This window comes from Camelus dromedarius, chromosome 29 (assembly GCF_036321535.1).
Source record: "Camelus dromedarius isolate mCamDro1 chromosome 29, mCamDro1.pat, whole genome shotgun sequence".
NCBI classification, from domain to species: Eukaryota; Metazoa; Chordata; class Mammalia; order Artiodactyla; family Camelidae; genus Camelus; species Camelus dromedarius.
Genome location: NC_087464.1, coordinates 17,033,683 through 17,048,808, shown reverse-complemented (window position 1 = coordinate 17,048,808; position 15,126 = coordinate 17,033,683). Strand labels below are relative to the sequence as shown.

The 15,126-nt window shown below is 40.8% G+C and overlaps 1 protein-coding gene across 1 annotated transcript in view; it reads left to right on the top strand.

The window, feature by feature from the left end:
* IQGAP1 (IQ motif containing GTPase activating protein 1) overlaps positions 1 to 15,126 on the top strand; it is a 90,686-nt gene that overhangs the window by 71,109 nt on the left and 4,451 nt on the right. Inside the window, exons 27-36 of the mRNA XM_031440601.2 lie at positions 2,109 to 2,249; positions 2,342 to 2,426; positions 3,514 to 3,746; positions 4,333 to 4,465; positions 5,479 to 5,581; positions 6,079 to 6,214; positions 6,600 to 6,687; positions 9,255 to 9,467; positions 10,212 to 10,378; positions 12,228 to 12,350. Of these exons, the coding sequence (XP_031296461.1) occupies positions 2,109 to 2,249; positions 2,342 to 2,426; positions 3,514 to 3,746; positions 4,333 to 4,465; positions 5,479 to 5,581; positions 6,079 to 6,214; positions 6,600 to 6,687; positions 9,255 to 9,467; positions 10,212 to 10,378; positions 12,228 to 12,350 (1,422 nt within the window). The remainder of the gene's footprint in view (positions 1 to 2,108; positions 2,250 to 2,341; positions 2,427 to 3,513; positions 3,747 to 4,332; positions 4,466 to 5,478; positions 5,582 to 6,078; positions 6,215 to 6,599; positions 6,688 to 9,254; positions 9,468 to 10,211; positions 10,379 to 12,227; positions 12,351 to 15,126) is intronic.

The window sequence follows — 15,126 nt, the reverse complement described above, 5'->3', positions numbered from 1 at the left end:
TGACCTGCACACCTGAGGTTCAGATCCTGGAATGTGGTCAGCCAACTGCAGTATTTGACTGGGAAGGTTTGCCTGCAACCCAGAGCATCCCAGATGACAGTCCTGTGGATGCTGACTCAAGGATACTAAGATATTTCCTCCAGTGGTCATAAGTCAGTTGTTTTTAAAGCAAAATTCCAGTAGATGTTTCAGGATTTTTTTTCTTATGGGTGCCTATCAGAAACTGATGTCTTAGTTTGCTTTTCATAAAATTGAAATCAGTTTCAACACTTTTTTTTTTTTTTTTTTTTTGATATGGATAACTTGGAGGTGTAGTGGTGTGTGATAGGAGCCCATTCCGCATGTAAGCATCATGGATCCTTGAGCTGTAGCCACCAAACACATAGCAAACTGGGACCTTGTCATCGCTTGGGAATGTTCACCTCTAAAATCTTAGAGATTTAAGATTCTGTTTTCTGCCTATAGCCATTGTGTTTTGCACTTTTATTCCCTTTGCTCCTTACTACTTTTTTAAAATGTCATATACACAGAGTTATAAATTTTTACTGCTATAAAAATGTTTAGCACATAACTTAAAAATAACAAAATATACAATGCCCTTATTATAAATCCCATACGGCCAGTTGTTTCAAACAGAATATGTTTGTTGATTTTGGCTGAATCCTTGTGTTCATAGTCTACCTATGTTTGTAATCCAGCCACCGTGTGATAAATGGAGTTGTAGCCCTATCTGCTTGTATCAGTTTTCTGTTGCTCCTGTGATGAATTACCACACTCTTGGTGGCTTAAAACAACAGAAATGTATTATCTCACAGTTTTGGAGCCCAGAAGTCCAAAATCAGTATCAAAGGGGTGGAATCGAGGTGTCAGCAGGGCTGCGCTCCCTCTGGAGGCTCTAGTGGGAAATCCATTCCTTGCCTCTCCTGGCTTCTTGGTGGCTGCTGGCATCCCTGGACTTGTGGGTGAATCACTCCAGTCTCTGCTTCTGTTGTCACATCGTCTCCTCTTGTGTGTGTAAGGTCTCCCTCCAGGTCTCCCTCCAAATCTCCCTCCACTTGTCTCTTATTAGGACGCTTGTTATTGGATTTAGGCCACCAAGATCACCATTACTGCTTTTTGACCTCATTGAAAGTATTGGACCTTGACCCCTGCATTTCATTTTTGTCTTTCAGCTCCCTCCTGTTTTTATTTCCTTCCTAATCAAGCCTAGGCTCAGTGTTCTAGCATGTTTCCTATTCTCTTGAGTTTCTTTTGACACATTGCCCTCTCCTTGAGTGATCTTGTCAGCTCCTCTGGCTTGAGTTCCTATATATAAAACTGTCACCTCCCTCATTAGTACCCAAAGGGTCACCAAGTCGCATTGATTGTATCTCCTTAATATCTGTCATATCTGCCTCCTGGCCCCACCACTGCGTCCGTGTCTATGCCCTCAGCATCTCTGGAGCAGCCTGTGGCACCAGGCTTCCAGCTCTTTCGTCTGTGAGTGTCCACCTTTAATTCATTTCTCGTGGTGGACCAGAGCAATTTTACTCAGAATTCAGGTCTCCTGTCTTTTAATAGCTCTTCCTGGCTTCTAGGAAAGTTTAAACTTCTTAGCATTATATACAAGGTCCTCCGTGACTTGGCCCCTGTTTATTTTTCTACTGTCATTTCTCCTCCCTCTTCCCTTTCTTTGCATTTGATCATCTTTCCTAGAAGACCTTTCTTCTCCCTTTTTCCTGGGGCCAGATATCCCTTCTTTATGAAAGTCTTCCTTAGTTCCTCTAGTCTGGATGGCCTCTTCTCTGTGGCCTGGTGGTACTCCTCGTTAGCTCCTTATCTACAGCACAATGTGTTTGCAGGTATTTATTTGTATGTCTCTCCCACCAGATTGTAAGAAACTTGAGAAGCTGTCATGTCACATACCTTTTATCCCAAGTGCCTATTTTAGTGCCTGGCACATAGTTCAAGGCACCCAATTCATAGATGAAAACCTGAGTCTAAGTTCTGGCTCCCCAAATTTACCAGCTCTATGTGCATAAGAAAATTACCTGATCTCTCTGAGTCTTGCCTCAGGATGTTCCTGGCTGTTGGTCTAACATAGTTGGGAATGATTTCTGCTTTCCCAGCAAACTACCCTATGACGTGACCCCAGAGCAGGCTCTGGCTCATGAAGAAGTCAGAACACGACTAGACAACTCCATCAGGAACATGCGGGCTGTGACAGACAAGTTCCTCTCAGCCATCATCAGCTCTGTGGACAAAATCCCGTGAGTGCCATCACTTGTGACCCCAAATAGAGCCCAGCATTGGTGGCCTTCTGCTCCCCGGCCCTTCTCACCAAGTTTTGTCCATCCCACAGTTACGGGATGCGCTTCATTGCCAAAGTGCTGAAGGACTCTTTACATGAGAAGTTCCCTGATGCTGGTGAGGATGAACTGCTGAAGGTAAGACCCGGAAAGCTGGCACATTCTTGCCCTGGCAATAATCCTCTGGGAGGGAAGTGACAAGACTAGACCTGACCTTAGATCCTTAGTGAATACCTAAGCATAGATTTTTGTCAGTAACTCACCATTGATTGTGAGGTTTTGAAAGTGACTGTAAACAGTAAATAATACCTCTCTTAGTTCCTCTATAGTTCCGGTGTTGTTTGATTGGTACACAGACACCAAACAAGTAGAGAAGATGGATTTTCCTGTCTTGAGACAAATTTCTTTTGAGTCCTCTATCTTTTCGCTGAAGAATTGCTCCCTCTGCTGGTGGCCAGGTGAATGGTAGCAAGCACTTTTCTGCTAAGGCTGTTGCTGATAACTCTCTCTTACTCGGCTATGCTCCTTCCCTTTTTTTTTTTTTTTAATCTGAACGCTTTTTTCTTCTCTCCTAGTTCTGTGCTTTCCTACAGTGAGGCCTCGATTCTAGACTTTCTGTTCAGGTGAATTAATTTTATTTTTTTCTGAATGAAACTCTAGGGGAAATGCTGTGACTTTCCTTGAGTCCTTCTGTGAAAGTGTTGTGTGTTGAGTGACTTTAATTTCAGAGGCATGAATTTGTCCGCCTTTGAAGTCTGCAGCATGAGGATGGTGGGGGTTGGACAGATTATGCTATGCTAATTTGGTCATGTTTAAGGATTGATTTTAGCTACGTTTGTTAGCTTCTTAGGATGAAAGCCCATTTACCTAAAAACGAAAAGTGCATGTGGTTGACAGCACCCTTATTTGCTGCCGTGATATGTGAACAAAGACTGCCCTAAAATGCCCAATACAGACTTTACATCTTTCATTTTTACCTTCCGAATCTTCTCTTTCATTATGATTTTCAGTTCTGTTCTCATTTTCTTTTTTCTGCATCCAGTCAAGGGATGTTTGGTCACTAAAAGTTTCAGGTGCCTTGAGAGAAAGTGTATGTGCATGTGTGTGTAGTGTTTATTTTTTTCTCACAGGACTGCATTTTCTGGTTTTCTTTGCTAGCAAAGCCATTTATGGCTTACTTGGTGGAGTGATTTTTAACTCCCATTTCTTTATCCTCTGTTCCCAGATTATTGGTAACTTGCTCTACTATCGATACATGAATCCAGCCATTGTTGCTCCTGATGCCTTTGACATCATTGACCTGTCAGCAGGAGGCCAGCTTACCACAGACCAACGCCGAAATCTTGGCTCCATTGCAAAGATGCTCCAACACGCAGCTTCCAATAAGATGTTTCTGGGAGATAATGCTCACTTAAGCATCATTAACGAATATCTTTCCCAATCCTACCAGAAATTCAGGTGAGGGGAAAGGGACAATGTACTTGAAAGATTCCATGGGCATGTTTCTAACTCTGAAGGAAAAGACAGGATTAAATACCACACTCAGCATTCCCTGGACCACAGTATTGTAGGACACATGTTTGATATGCTCAGAGCTCTGGGAGATAATGAAGAGGATGTCTGAGCTATTAAAATGTATTCCTGTGAAACAGACAGTAATGTAAAAACAATGGTCTGCATTAGGCACATGCTACTTTGTAGTCAGAGAAGAACTGGAGAGTGCTTTTAATAGTTGTAAATTAAACATTCAGTTGAGCTGGGGGCATTGTCTTAGAAAGTTGGATCCACTAATGACACAGGTGTTTGAGAACTGTTTTAAATTATGGTTGAGTAGTTCTTGTGGGTAGAATTAAAACTGGGTGGTGAGAGAACCAACGCCCCAAGGCTGTCAAGCATCAATGAGTGTGCAGCAGTTTCTCTAGAATTAACCATCTTGACTGGCTTATGTTTGAACTCACTGCTCCAGAGGGTTGTGGGGTGTCCTCCCGTCCACTTCTCACACATGTGTCACCTGTTGGGGCCTGACTCCTGTGTTTATTTTCAGACGGTTTTTCCAAACCGCTTGTGATGTCCCAGAGCTTCAGGATAAATTTAATGTGGATGAGTACTCTGATTTAGTGACCCTCACCAAACCAGTGATCTACATTTCCATAGGCGAAATCATCAACACCCACACTGTACGTGTTTTTCTTTAATTGCTTACTTTCATTGCTGTGTCTTAATTGCCTTCCCTGGCTGCTGCTTGCTATCTCTGGAAGCCAGATAGCTTACCTTCCTGTGGTCTTACTGACATCACATCTGCCTTGTTGTTTATCTTCCTTTGCTTATTATCCTTAACTTTCTCGAAGTGATCCCCAGGCCACCTGCATCAGAACATCTGGGCTGATTATTAAAAATGAAGTTTCCTGAGCCCCACCACAGACCAGCTGAATCTGAATCCCCACGGGTGGGCTTCCGAATCTACATTGTGACCACTGATGTAGTGACTTGATAAAATACTGTTTTTACTGCTCCTTCATTTTACCCTGGCCCTCTGTGTTACATTCTAACATCATAATACCAACTTTTTTGGTCTGTCACCTTAGAGTGATTTTTCCCTTGGGTGCTCCTTTTTTCCCCCAAATTTTTATAATTGATTCCTTTTCCCTTTGGGGACATATTGAACAGGAAATGAGGAAATATATAAAATGTAAATGAAATTTCAGGTATTGTCGTTTCTGATGGCATCGCCTGGGATAATAGCATCTTAAAGGCTTTGCTCAATGTCCCTAAAATAATGATAATGTTGATCTGGTGCACTTTTCTCTGAATTAGAAGATATTATATACTGGAAACATTAAGTAAAAGTATGAATGTGAGTCATTGGAACTGGCTGATGACTTGGAAATTGAAGTCTGTGGGTTTCATTGTTCTTTCTTATATAGAGTTCATTGAAATCCTTTATATCTATAAATTTGAGAGAGTACCAGCGTTCCCTCTTCATACCTCACAGCATATGCCATTCAGCACGGCTAGTGTGTTGCTTTGTATGTTGTTAATTTAGGTCAGTTTGTTGAGGATTGGTTTGTCAGTTCTTTGAATGTAGGAGCTTTGTTATCTCACCTCTTTTGTGCTGTTAGGCATTGTGGATGGGGTGGGAGCTAATGGGTTGAGTATGTGAATGGAATTGACCCCTGGATGTTCGATGCAGCTCCTGTTAGATCACCAGGACGCCATTGCCCCGGAGCACAACGACCCGATCCACGAGCTGCTGGATGACCTTGGCGAGGTGCCCACTATCGAGTCCCTAATAGGTAAGGTTCTGACTCAGCTACCCAGAAGCTGAGAGGAGACCTTGGCAGGAGTGCTGTTCATTGTCACCTCCACTGTTTCTGCACTGTTCAAGCTCTGAATATACATTGGGGAAGAAAACCGATGTAACCCCTGTCTGTAAGGAGCTGAAGTCCAGGGGAAGAGATCATTTCCAGTGCATATACGTGCATAGTCTTGTCACTAGAAATTGTAAGTCCTGTAAAGGAAATGAACAGAGTATTTTGAGAGAGAAATATTACAGTGTTGAAATGGTTTGTTAAACATTTATTAAATTGTTTTATTATGGATCCTTTGCCTTTATCATCTGGCATAATATTTTCTTACATTTCTTAGTAAAAGATGTCCTTGCTACAGTGTACATATTGGCTTGTTCAACTATCTTCTTAAACTCACATTATCTTTTACTTGTATTATTATCTCCTCTCCAGTGTCTCCTCTCTTTTTAACATTGATTCTTTCTACCCTCTCAAAACTTTAGGAGAAAGCTCTGGCAATTTAAATGACCCAAATAAGGAGGCACTGGCTAAGACAGAAGTATCTCTCACACTGACCAACAAGTTTGATGTGCCTGGAGATGAGAATGCAGAAATGGACGCGAGGACCATCTTACTGAAGTGAGTATTGGAAGTAGGAGGAATGGAGTAAATGTAACCCAGTGACCCCTTAGTCCTGATGGACAAGTCTGCTTGTTCACACCTGAAGCGATCATCCTGGCCGTTTAAGCCTGACATGATTCTGGCCACTTCATGTGTTATGCTTGGCAAAGGACCTACTGCCTTATTTGCTAATAAGATGCCAAAATGAGTTTGCACCTTGGAAATCCTAACCTCGGTGCCCACCCTGGTACAGCTGCATAGAGAAGCCTGGGGCCTGTGTGCCTTGCAGTAGCAGCTGCTCAGTAGGCCCGTGTGAGGCAGTGCCGTGCTGCTGCTGCTGCGGCCACTCGAGGGGAAGCAGGACTCCTGCTAATGCTTAAACGCTGCCCGCATCTCCTTTCAGCACAAAACGTTTAATCGTGGACGTCATCCGGTTCCAGCCAGGAGAGACCTTGACTGAAATCCTAGAAACACCAGCCACCAGTGAACAGGTAAAATTTAGGGGTTTAACATCTACCACAGCAAGGCGGAGATATGCTCCTGTGACGGTCACATGACAGGGCTGAGGAGGCAGGACGCAGCTGGTGAGAGGTGGCAACCTGGAGGTGGGCTTGGCAGTGACTGGAGGGTGGTGGTGTTTAGGGCTTCCTGAGAAAGTTGTTGGTTCCTAAATCCAGAGGTAGATGTTTCTAGGGCACAAAGCTCACTGGCACTTACATGCAGCCTATGTGTGTGTTTTAATTTAACCTGAAGCAGAATCAATGAGTTACTTATTAAATATTATATGGTTGGAAGTTTGGTAAGTGCCTTGGTAGACAGAATAAAAGTAGAGAATGTGGCTTCTAAGTTCAGTGAACTCATGATCTAGTTGGAGACGTGTGGCATATACACCTGAAGCAATTAGAAAACCTATTCAATTCTTTTTTTTTTTTTTTAAATGGAGATACCGGGGATTGAACTCCGGATCTCATGCATGCTAAGCATGCGCTCTGTCACTGAGCTGTACCCAATCCCCTTAGTAAACCATTAAAAATTCTCTGTGGTATTGGCTCTAAAAATGCTAGAAGTTAAGGAGAAAGGCCAGTGGGGAGCAAAGCATCAGGAAGGTGTGGGACTTGAACCAAATGGACAAAATGGACAGGATTGGAGTGTACATGTATGACAAGGGGGCATTCTGGACAGGAGAGTCCAGGTGAACAGAGGCCCGAGGGAGGGGACAGCGTGATGTGACCAGACCTACATATCTGGAATGAAGAGGTGGGTGAAGATGAGTAGTGAGAAATTAAGCATGAGGACAAATTATATAGAACCCAAAACTTAGGAGTTTGGCACCAGAGAGATAAGGAGTAAAGAGCTTTATAACCTTTGGGACCATTTGATATTGATCCACTTGGCAGTGCTGTCGGAGCAGCTGGTAGCTGTGTCATCTAGGTGTGTGCTTAGGGCCCAGGCCCAGCTGGTTGAGGGGTGGCAGTGGGAAGGGACAGATGAATCACTTCACACTTAAGATTCCTGTTTCATGTATATAAAATGGGAAAAGTAAGTCCAGTCATTCGATTTCAAATTTTGAGCATGAGAATCCTTTTCATTAAGTAACAGTATATTTGGAAGCCCAATATGTAATACAAGTAAAATTGGAGCTACTCTAGTGGCACTAGGGATGGGGCCCTTAGAAGCCCACCCTCTGAGACTCATGGTCCCTCTGGGAGACCCTTAAGGCTGCACCAAGGACTATATGAAAACTACTGTTTTAAATGAATTGTCAGCTATCAGATGCTGTGGTTGATTACCATTTAGATGTATGTGAGGGTCAAGAAAAGATACGTAACCAGTAACTGCAACTTGTGTAACCTGGAAGGAAGTTTGAAGTTGGGAAGGAGGAGCTGGTCTTTATTGAGAACTGACAGTAGTTTGGTGCTTTCACCTACGTTCTTTCGTGTAATCTTTGCAGTGTCCCTATGAGGTGAGTCTTTTTATCTACATTTTACAGATGATGAAACTAAAGAACTGCTAGAGGTTAAGTAATTTGCCCAAGATCATCAACTTGCAGTGGCAGAACCAAACTTGGATGCAGTTTTTTCTGACTCCATAGTTTATGTTCCTTACATTATATGATAAAGAGTAGTATTGGCTTTAGAAGAAAAGGGAATATTAAGAAAGAAATTGCTCCAGTTTGGGAGAAATTACAAGTTTGAACTACAAGCTTTTCCAAATATAAACATCCCTAGTACAAACATTTCAAAATATGGTACCAGAGCCTTAGCCATATGCTGGGATCTCTCAGCATAGAGGTGGTCATTGAAGTTTTGAGAGAGAACAATTATAAGGAAATGACCATGGGTCACTTGGAGGTGCCAACCCATGCTTAGTGCAGGGAAGATGACCAAGGCAACAACTAGGAGGAGGTGCTGGATTTAGGGTAGGAAGAATGGTAATTGGTGATGAGAGCAGTAGATGCAGAAGCCAGATTCTGAGGCAATAAAGAGGAAAGTGTTGAAAGAGTGGAACAGCACGTGTGGATCATTTGTTGGGCGGGAACATAATGGACACGTGTTGGATGGTGATTGGGAGAGATACCAGAATTAAGAAGGGTCTTTTTAAGATTACCAGCATTTGTGGCATGTCTGACAGTAGAGGGAAGGCCTGAGTGTGAGTGGCACTCAGCCTGGAAGAGGTGGCAAAAAGAATTAGCAAGAATTTACTGAGCACTGTTGTTGCATTGGGTGGTTATAACATTCATCAAGCTGGGTTTCCATTAAAATTAAATGGTTTCCATGTCCCAGATGTGATAGGGAAAAAAGGAGGGATTTTGTATCCAGCAGAGTCCAATCTCCAATTATACCTTAGAGTCCAGGAAAGAAGCCCTAAAAAGGCTCGTGACTTCACAGACTTGTCTTCTGGATGAAGAGAGATCTTCCTCTGCTTCATGCAGTGTCTCTGTCATTTGTTGGGGAGTAAATTTGTTCCCTTCTGTTTCCAGAATGGAGTTTGAAAACTATATAAATTCAGTATAAATAAGTGTGAAGACCTTGCCACGAACTTCCATTTCTTACTGTAGGAAGCAGAACATCAGAGGGCCATGCAGAGACGTGCTATCCGTGACGCCAAAACTCCTGACAAGATGAAAAAGTCAAAAACGATAAAGGAAGACAGCAATCTCACTCTTCAAGAGAAGAAGGAGAAGATCCAGTCAGGCTTGAAGAAGCTAACGGAGCTTGGGACTGTGGACCCGAAGAACAGATACCAGGAACTGATCAACGACATCGCCAAGGTACGGCATTTGGGGGACAGGGAAGGCCTGGCAACGTTTAAAACTGTCACAGAGGCTCATGAGGGGACAGCAGCTGTTCCAATGACAACATACCTTCAGTTCATCAGCAGAGTTGAGCCCTCCTCTGGGGAGTTGTTTCTGACTCTTCCAACGTGAGTTCCTGGCCTGCCCTTTGATGGCTTATTCCATGGCCTAAATTAGGGAGAAGACCCTAATTAGAGCTTCCTGCGTCTCAGTTTGTCTTTGGCCTTAAAGAATTCTTCCAGGCTTTTTAATGATTACTATGAAATATAAATTCACATCAGAATTATCATCAAACCTTTGATTTATGTGAGTCTTCTCAAGAAAAGGGCTCTGGCGTGGGCTGAGAGTGTAGCCATTCTCTGCTGTCGCACCAAGATCGTGCCATGCACGGGTGGAAGCTTGGTAACTGTTCTATGAAAATTATCTTTTTCTTCCCCTCCTGACAATACACTGAAGAGATTTAAACCAGCTTTGCAAGTCAGTTCTGAGAATGCATAGTTCTGTAAAAGTAACACATTTCCCTGCCTCTGGAAAATACAAACGGGGAAAAAATTGATGAGCTCTGAATTTCTTTGTTAATTTTTGAACATAAATTGCTGCCTATTAAGAATGTGTGGTCAAGCAAGGCACAGTTAAAGCACTGCTGGGATCTAGTGTTAATGACTCAAGAAGCACGTGATATCCATCATTATTTTCCTAATTTCAATAATTATGTCTCAGGATATTCGAAATCAGCGGAGATACCGACAGAGGAGAAAGGCTGAACTCGTGAAACTGCAGCAAACGTATGCTGCTCTGAACTCTAAGGCCACCTTTTATGGAGAGCAGGTGGATTACTATAAGAGCTACATCAAAACCTGCTTGGATAACTTGGCCAGCAAGGGCAAGTGAGTATTCTTTTAAAGAATCAGTGTCGGGGGAAAAAGAAGAGGCAACTGGAGTGACATTGGAAATTTTTATTTAAAACACACTGGGTTGGTTTTTTCCATTAGTCTTTTATTTTGCTTCTAATCATTTATATAATTTCCTGGTTCCATTTATTATTATATGTAAATAAATAATGTGTGGGGGGTTTCAAGGCTGTTTATTTCTAAGCATCCCTTGTCCCAAAATACCTTCCTGGCCGTAGAAACTAAAGAATCATGGGAAGAGATCATTTAGTGGTCCCCAAACCAGAACGTGCCACAAAATCACTTAAGGAACATTATAAACACTTACGTCAATTCCTGGCCGCTACACCTCCTGAACGTGGGATCCCAGATCCTGATTGTTTCCTCAGCTGCCAACGAAAACCTGATGCAGCCCATGAGCCATCAGGCTGCCCGTTTTACAGGGAGGGAACCTGAAAATCCAGAGAGATGAGGTGATAAGCACAGGTTCTGCTTATTAGATGGGTTGGTTCATTATTTGCTCCTAACTTTTCATTTTAAGAATTTTCTATCCCCAGAAATGTTGAAGGAATAGAATAAGAAACGCCCATTTACCCTTCACCTAGATTCACCTGTATTTAACATTTTGCCACATCAGCTTCCCCTCTCTCCAGCTTGCCTATTCTTCCATCTGTGCTTTTTCCCTCCCTCCCTGAAGAGTTCCTAGAGTGAGGCAGGGCTGATATGAAGGACTACAAATCAGGTCCACCTTACCCAGCTTGCAGAGCTGACTCCTGTGTCCTTTTGAAATGTCCCCATTGTTCTTTGAGCACTTCTTGACTTTGTGCCATGAGATATTTCTGGTTCAATTTGTACTTTTCCCTCCCCAGGCTTGGAATTAGTTATTTCTCCAACCATCCCTGGTTCCTTTTAATGAAGAATGTATTTAGAAACCAAAATCTAGGCACTAGATGTGCTCATTGCCAGAGTCATCATTGTTTCAGGCCTTTTAAGCAGACGGACCTAGGTTCTCATTGCTTTTTTAATGGCTGCATGATATTCTATTGTATAGATAAATGTAACTGCTCAATCAGTTCTCCACTGATAGACATCTTCATTGTTTCCACTTACTTATTATAAAAAATTCTGTAACAAATAACCTCTTATACATATGTCGCTTTGTGAACATAGGTATGTTTTTAAAGATAAATTTCTCGAAGGGTTATTGCTGGATCAAAAGTTCTTTGCAGTTGTGATTTTGATAGATATTTCAGTTGCCAGCCATAGCAATTATTCCCTTTTACAAAAGTACCAGCTTTTCTGCTCCACTTTTTGAGACCCTCCCCTTGGGAGCCACAGATTGAGTTCTCGTTCATCTCTATTCTTCCCTCGCTTACTTTTCTTACTGCTTCTTGCCTTGATTATCCCAATAGCCTTCTAACATGTTTCTTTTTCCTTGCTCCCATTCCTCTGTAATTGCTATGGTGGCTTAAACTCTTAAAAATTATGCATTCTAAGACATTTTTATCTTTTTCCCTGCACAGCCACTAAGTGACTCCCTTGGGATTCAGCACAGTTCCCTCAGGCTGGCATGTAATTTATGTGCTTAGGTTCTGAGAGGGACATGGAAAGATTAAGGCACTGTCAGATTCATGGTGTGTTCTCAAAAATAATTTAAATTAAAAACAAAAGCGATTTAGGAATGTTTCCCTGTTTTGCAGAGACATTGCTTAGGCAATTTATTTGCCATTTTAGAATTGGTTTGTTACTTACTTGTGTATGGGGCTGACCTCATATCCTTGAATTACCAACAAAGATTCACAGTAGATAGTTACTTACAGAAAGTGACATAATGTGATTTTTACAGGGTCTCCAAAAAGCCTAGAGAAATGAAAGGAAAGAAAAGCAAAAAGATTTCTCTAAAATATACAGCAGCAAGACTACACGAAAAAGGAGTTCTTTTGGAAATTGAGGACCTGCAAGTGAATCAGTGAGTATTTACTTTTTCACTTTTAGATATTGATTTTTTTTTTAATTTAGCATTTGTCATATCTTTATCTTATTGACTTTATTTCCTTTATCTGGATATATTTTGTGTGTGTGTGTGTAATTAATCAGTTTTATGCAGAATTTGGCATAATACTCAGGGATAATTTGTCTGTCATAGAAGGGAAAATATTTCTTTACTTTGTGGAACATTTGCCTTAGGACATCTTAATTTTCCTCTTTAAAGCAGGAAGCCATTCCTTCCATTTTTTCCTGTGTCCAAACCAAGAATCAATAAGAATAACGAGAACAGGAGTGCCCCTTACTCCACTGGAGGCCAGGAACCGGGGACTTACCCTCATCTTCTTTTCTGGGAAGCACCAGCTTGCTTTACCCGTGGTTCCTGGATCAGACCTGGCCTGACCATCCTCCCTCGGGTCCTGGCCCATGTGTCATGAGCAAGAATTTATCGAGTACCCTACTCAGTCAGCCCTGAGCTTTTTCTTCTCGTGTCTGTTTAAAACTTTTTAAAAACTTTAAAAAAAAATTTTATATTTTTCTGATTCTAAAATAATCCGTATTCATTATTGAACTTTGAAAAATATGATAAATCATGAAGAAAAAGAAAAAGCACCTATAACCCCAGAAGCCAAAGATTACCACTGAAATCATTTCAGTGTATTTTCTTCTATGACTCTATTCAAATAAAGATCTTCTATTCTCTCACTTATTTACCATCCTACTTTTTCTTTTTTAATTTATCTTTCATTCTAGGATTTTTTTTTTCTTTTTCTTTCTTCCTTTTTTTTTTAATGGAAGCACTGGGGATTGAACCCAGGACTTCAAGCATGCTAAGCATGACTTCTACCACTGAGCTATACCCTCCCCCTCCACTTAAATTTTTTTTTTAACATAAATTGGGATGATACTGTTTATAGTCATAGATCCAGCTTTTTCCTCATAACATATTGTGAGCATTTTCATATTTTTTTAAAGCATCCTTTTTAATGGCCACATAACATTGCATATTATAGCATTTGCAATTATGCATTTATTTAACCATTCACCTATTGTTGAACATTTAAGTTGATTTTACTTTTTACATTATTAACATGTGATAACACCTTTATATGTAAATCTTTGATTCTCCTTCTGATTATTTTTTATGATAGATGCCTAAAAATGTAATTTCTGGTCATAGTATTAAATTTTTTTTATTGTAAAAAACACAAAACATAAAATTTACCATCTTAACTACTTTTTAGTGTACAGTTCAGCAGGGTTAAGTATACTCACATTGTTGTACAATAGATTTCCAGATCCTTTTCATCACACAAAACTGAAACTATACCCATTAAATAACAACTCCCCATTCCCCACCCCCCCACCCCCCAGCCCTGGGCAACCAGCATCCTTCTCTCTATGTCTGAATTCGACTCCTCTAGGTGCCTCATATAAATGGAATCACACAATACTTATTTTTTTGTGTCTGGCTTACTTCACCTGGCATAATGTTCTCAGGATTCATCCATGTTGTAACATGTGACAGATTTCCTTCCTTTCTAAGGCTGAATAATTTTCTATTGTATACGTGTACCACATTTTACTTAGTCATTCATCCATTGATGGACATTTGGTTTGCTTCCACCTTTTTGCTCTTGTGAATAATGCTACAGTGAATCTAGAAGTGTAAATATCTCTTTGAGAGTCTGCTTTCAGTTCTTTTGGCTGTCTAGCCAGAAGTGGGATTGCTGGGTCATATGATAGTTCTATTTTAAATGTTTTTATGAATTGTCATACTATTTTCTATAGCAATTGAAAAAGCTTTTAACTCATATATTGCAAAATATTTTCTAGCAGTATCTGACATATGTATAAAAATGCTTACTTACCTCACAACTTCCTTACCATCACTGAGTAATAAGATAATTTTCAATGTTTTGAGTCAATAGATAAAAATGGTAGCATTTTAAAATTTTGCACTTTTTAGAATTCTGGTTGAATTTTTTGGTAGGTGTGTGTGTGTGTTTTTAAACATGACTTATTATCTATATTCTTTTCTCTGGTCATTGTTTCAGTTGGGGACCTTGGTCTTTTGGGGGTTTTTTCAGTTGATTGCTTTATGCATTTTTCAAATCTAATATTTACTATCTCCTCCCTTCTTCCTGTCATTATTTGCCACTGCTATTTAAGTGCCTACCATTATTTGACTCTCTTATTTCTTTTTAATTTGTTACTATGGGTTTAGAAACCAGATGACAAACCAAACCGATTAAAATAAAATTATTTATCACATAAAATAAATAGCTTTATAACCTGTGGGATCTCCTGTTGAGTAAAGAGCATCTGTTTTAGTACATGGATTTTGTGGCCTCTCTTTTAGCTTCCCAGGATCCTCTTGCATCCTTTGTGGTTCTCAGCTCTGTTTACAGTACATCAGTTTGCTCCCCAGTTGACTGATGGAAATGTGGGGTGATATACTTTGATCACCTGGGAAACAACATATTCCCACCTTCTTCTGGTGCTATAAAATTTCTTGGCAAATAGTGTGTTGAGAATGAGTGACACCTTAAATATTTTCAGTAATAGCAGTTGATCTACCCTTGGTGGCACTCAGTACATTTATATCTATAGCACCTGCTCTTTCCAGAAAACCTCTCTTGGTTCTTCTTGTTCTGATACCCTTTTGTTTACTTCTTCCAATCCTCAAACATCCATCCCTTCCTCCTCCTCCTTCTAGCCTAATTTCCTCTTGATTCTCCTTTTATCATTAGGTTTCA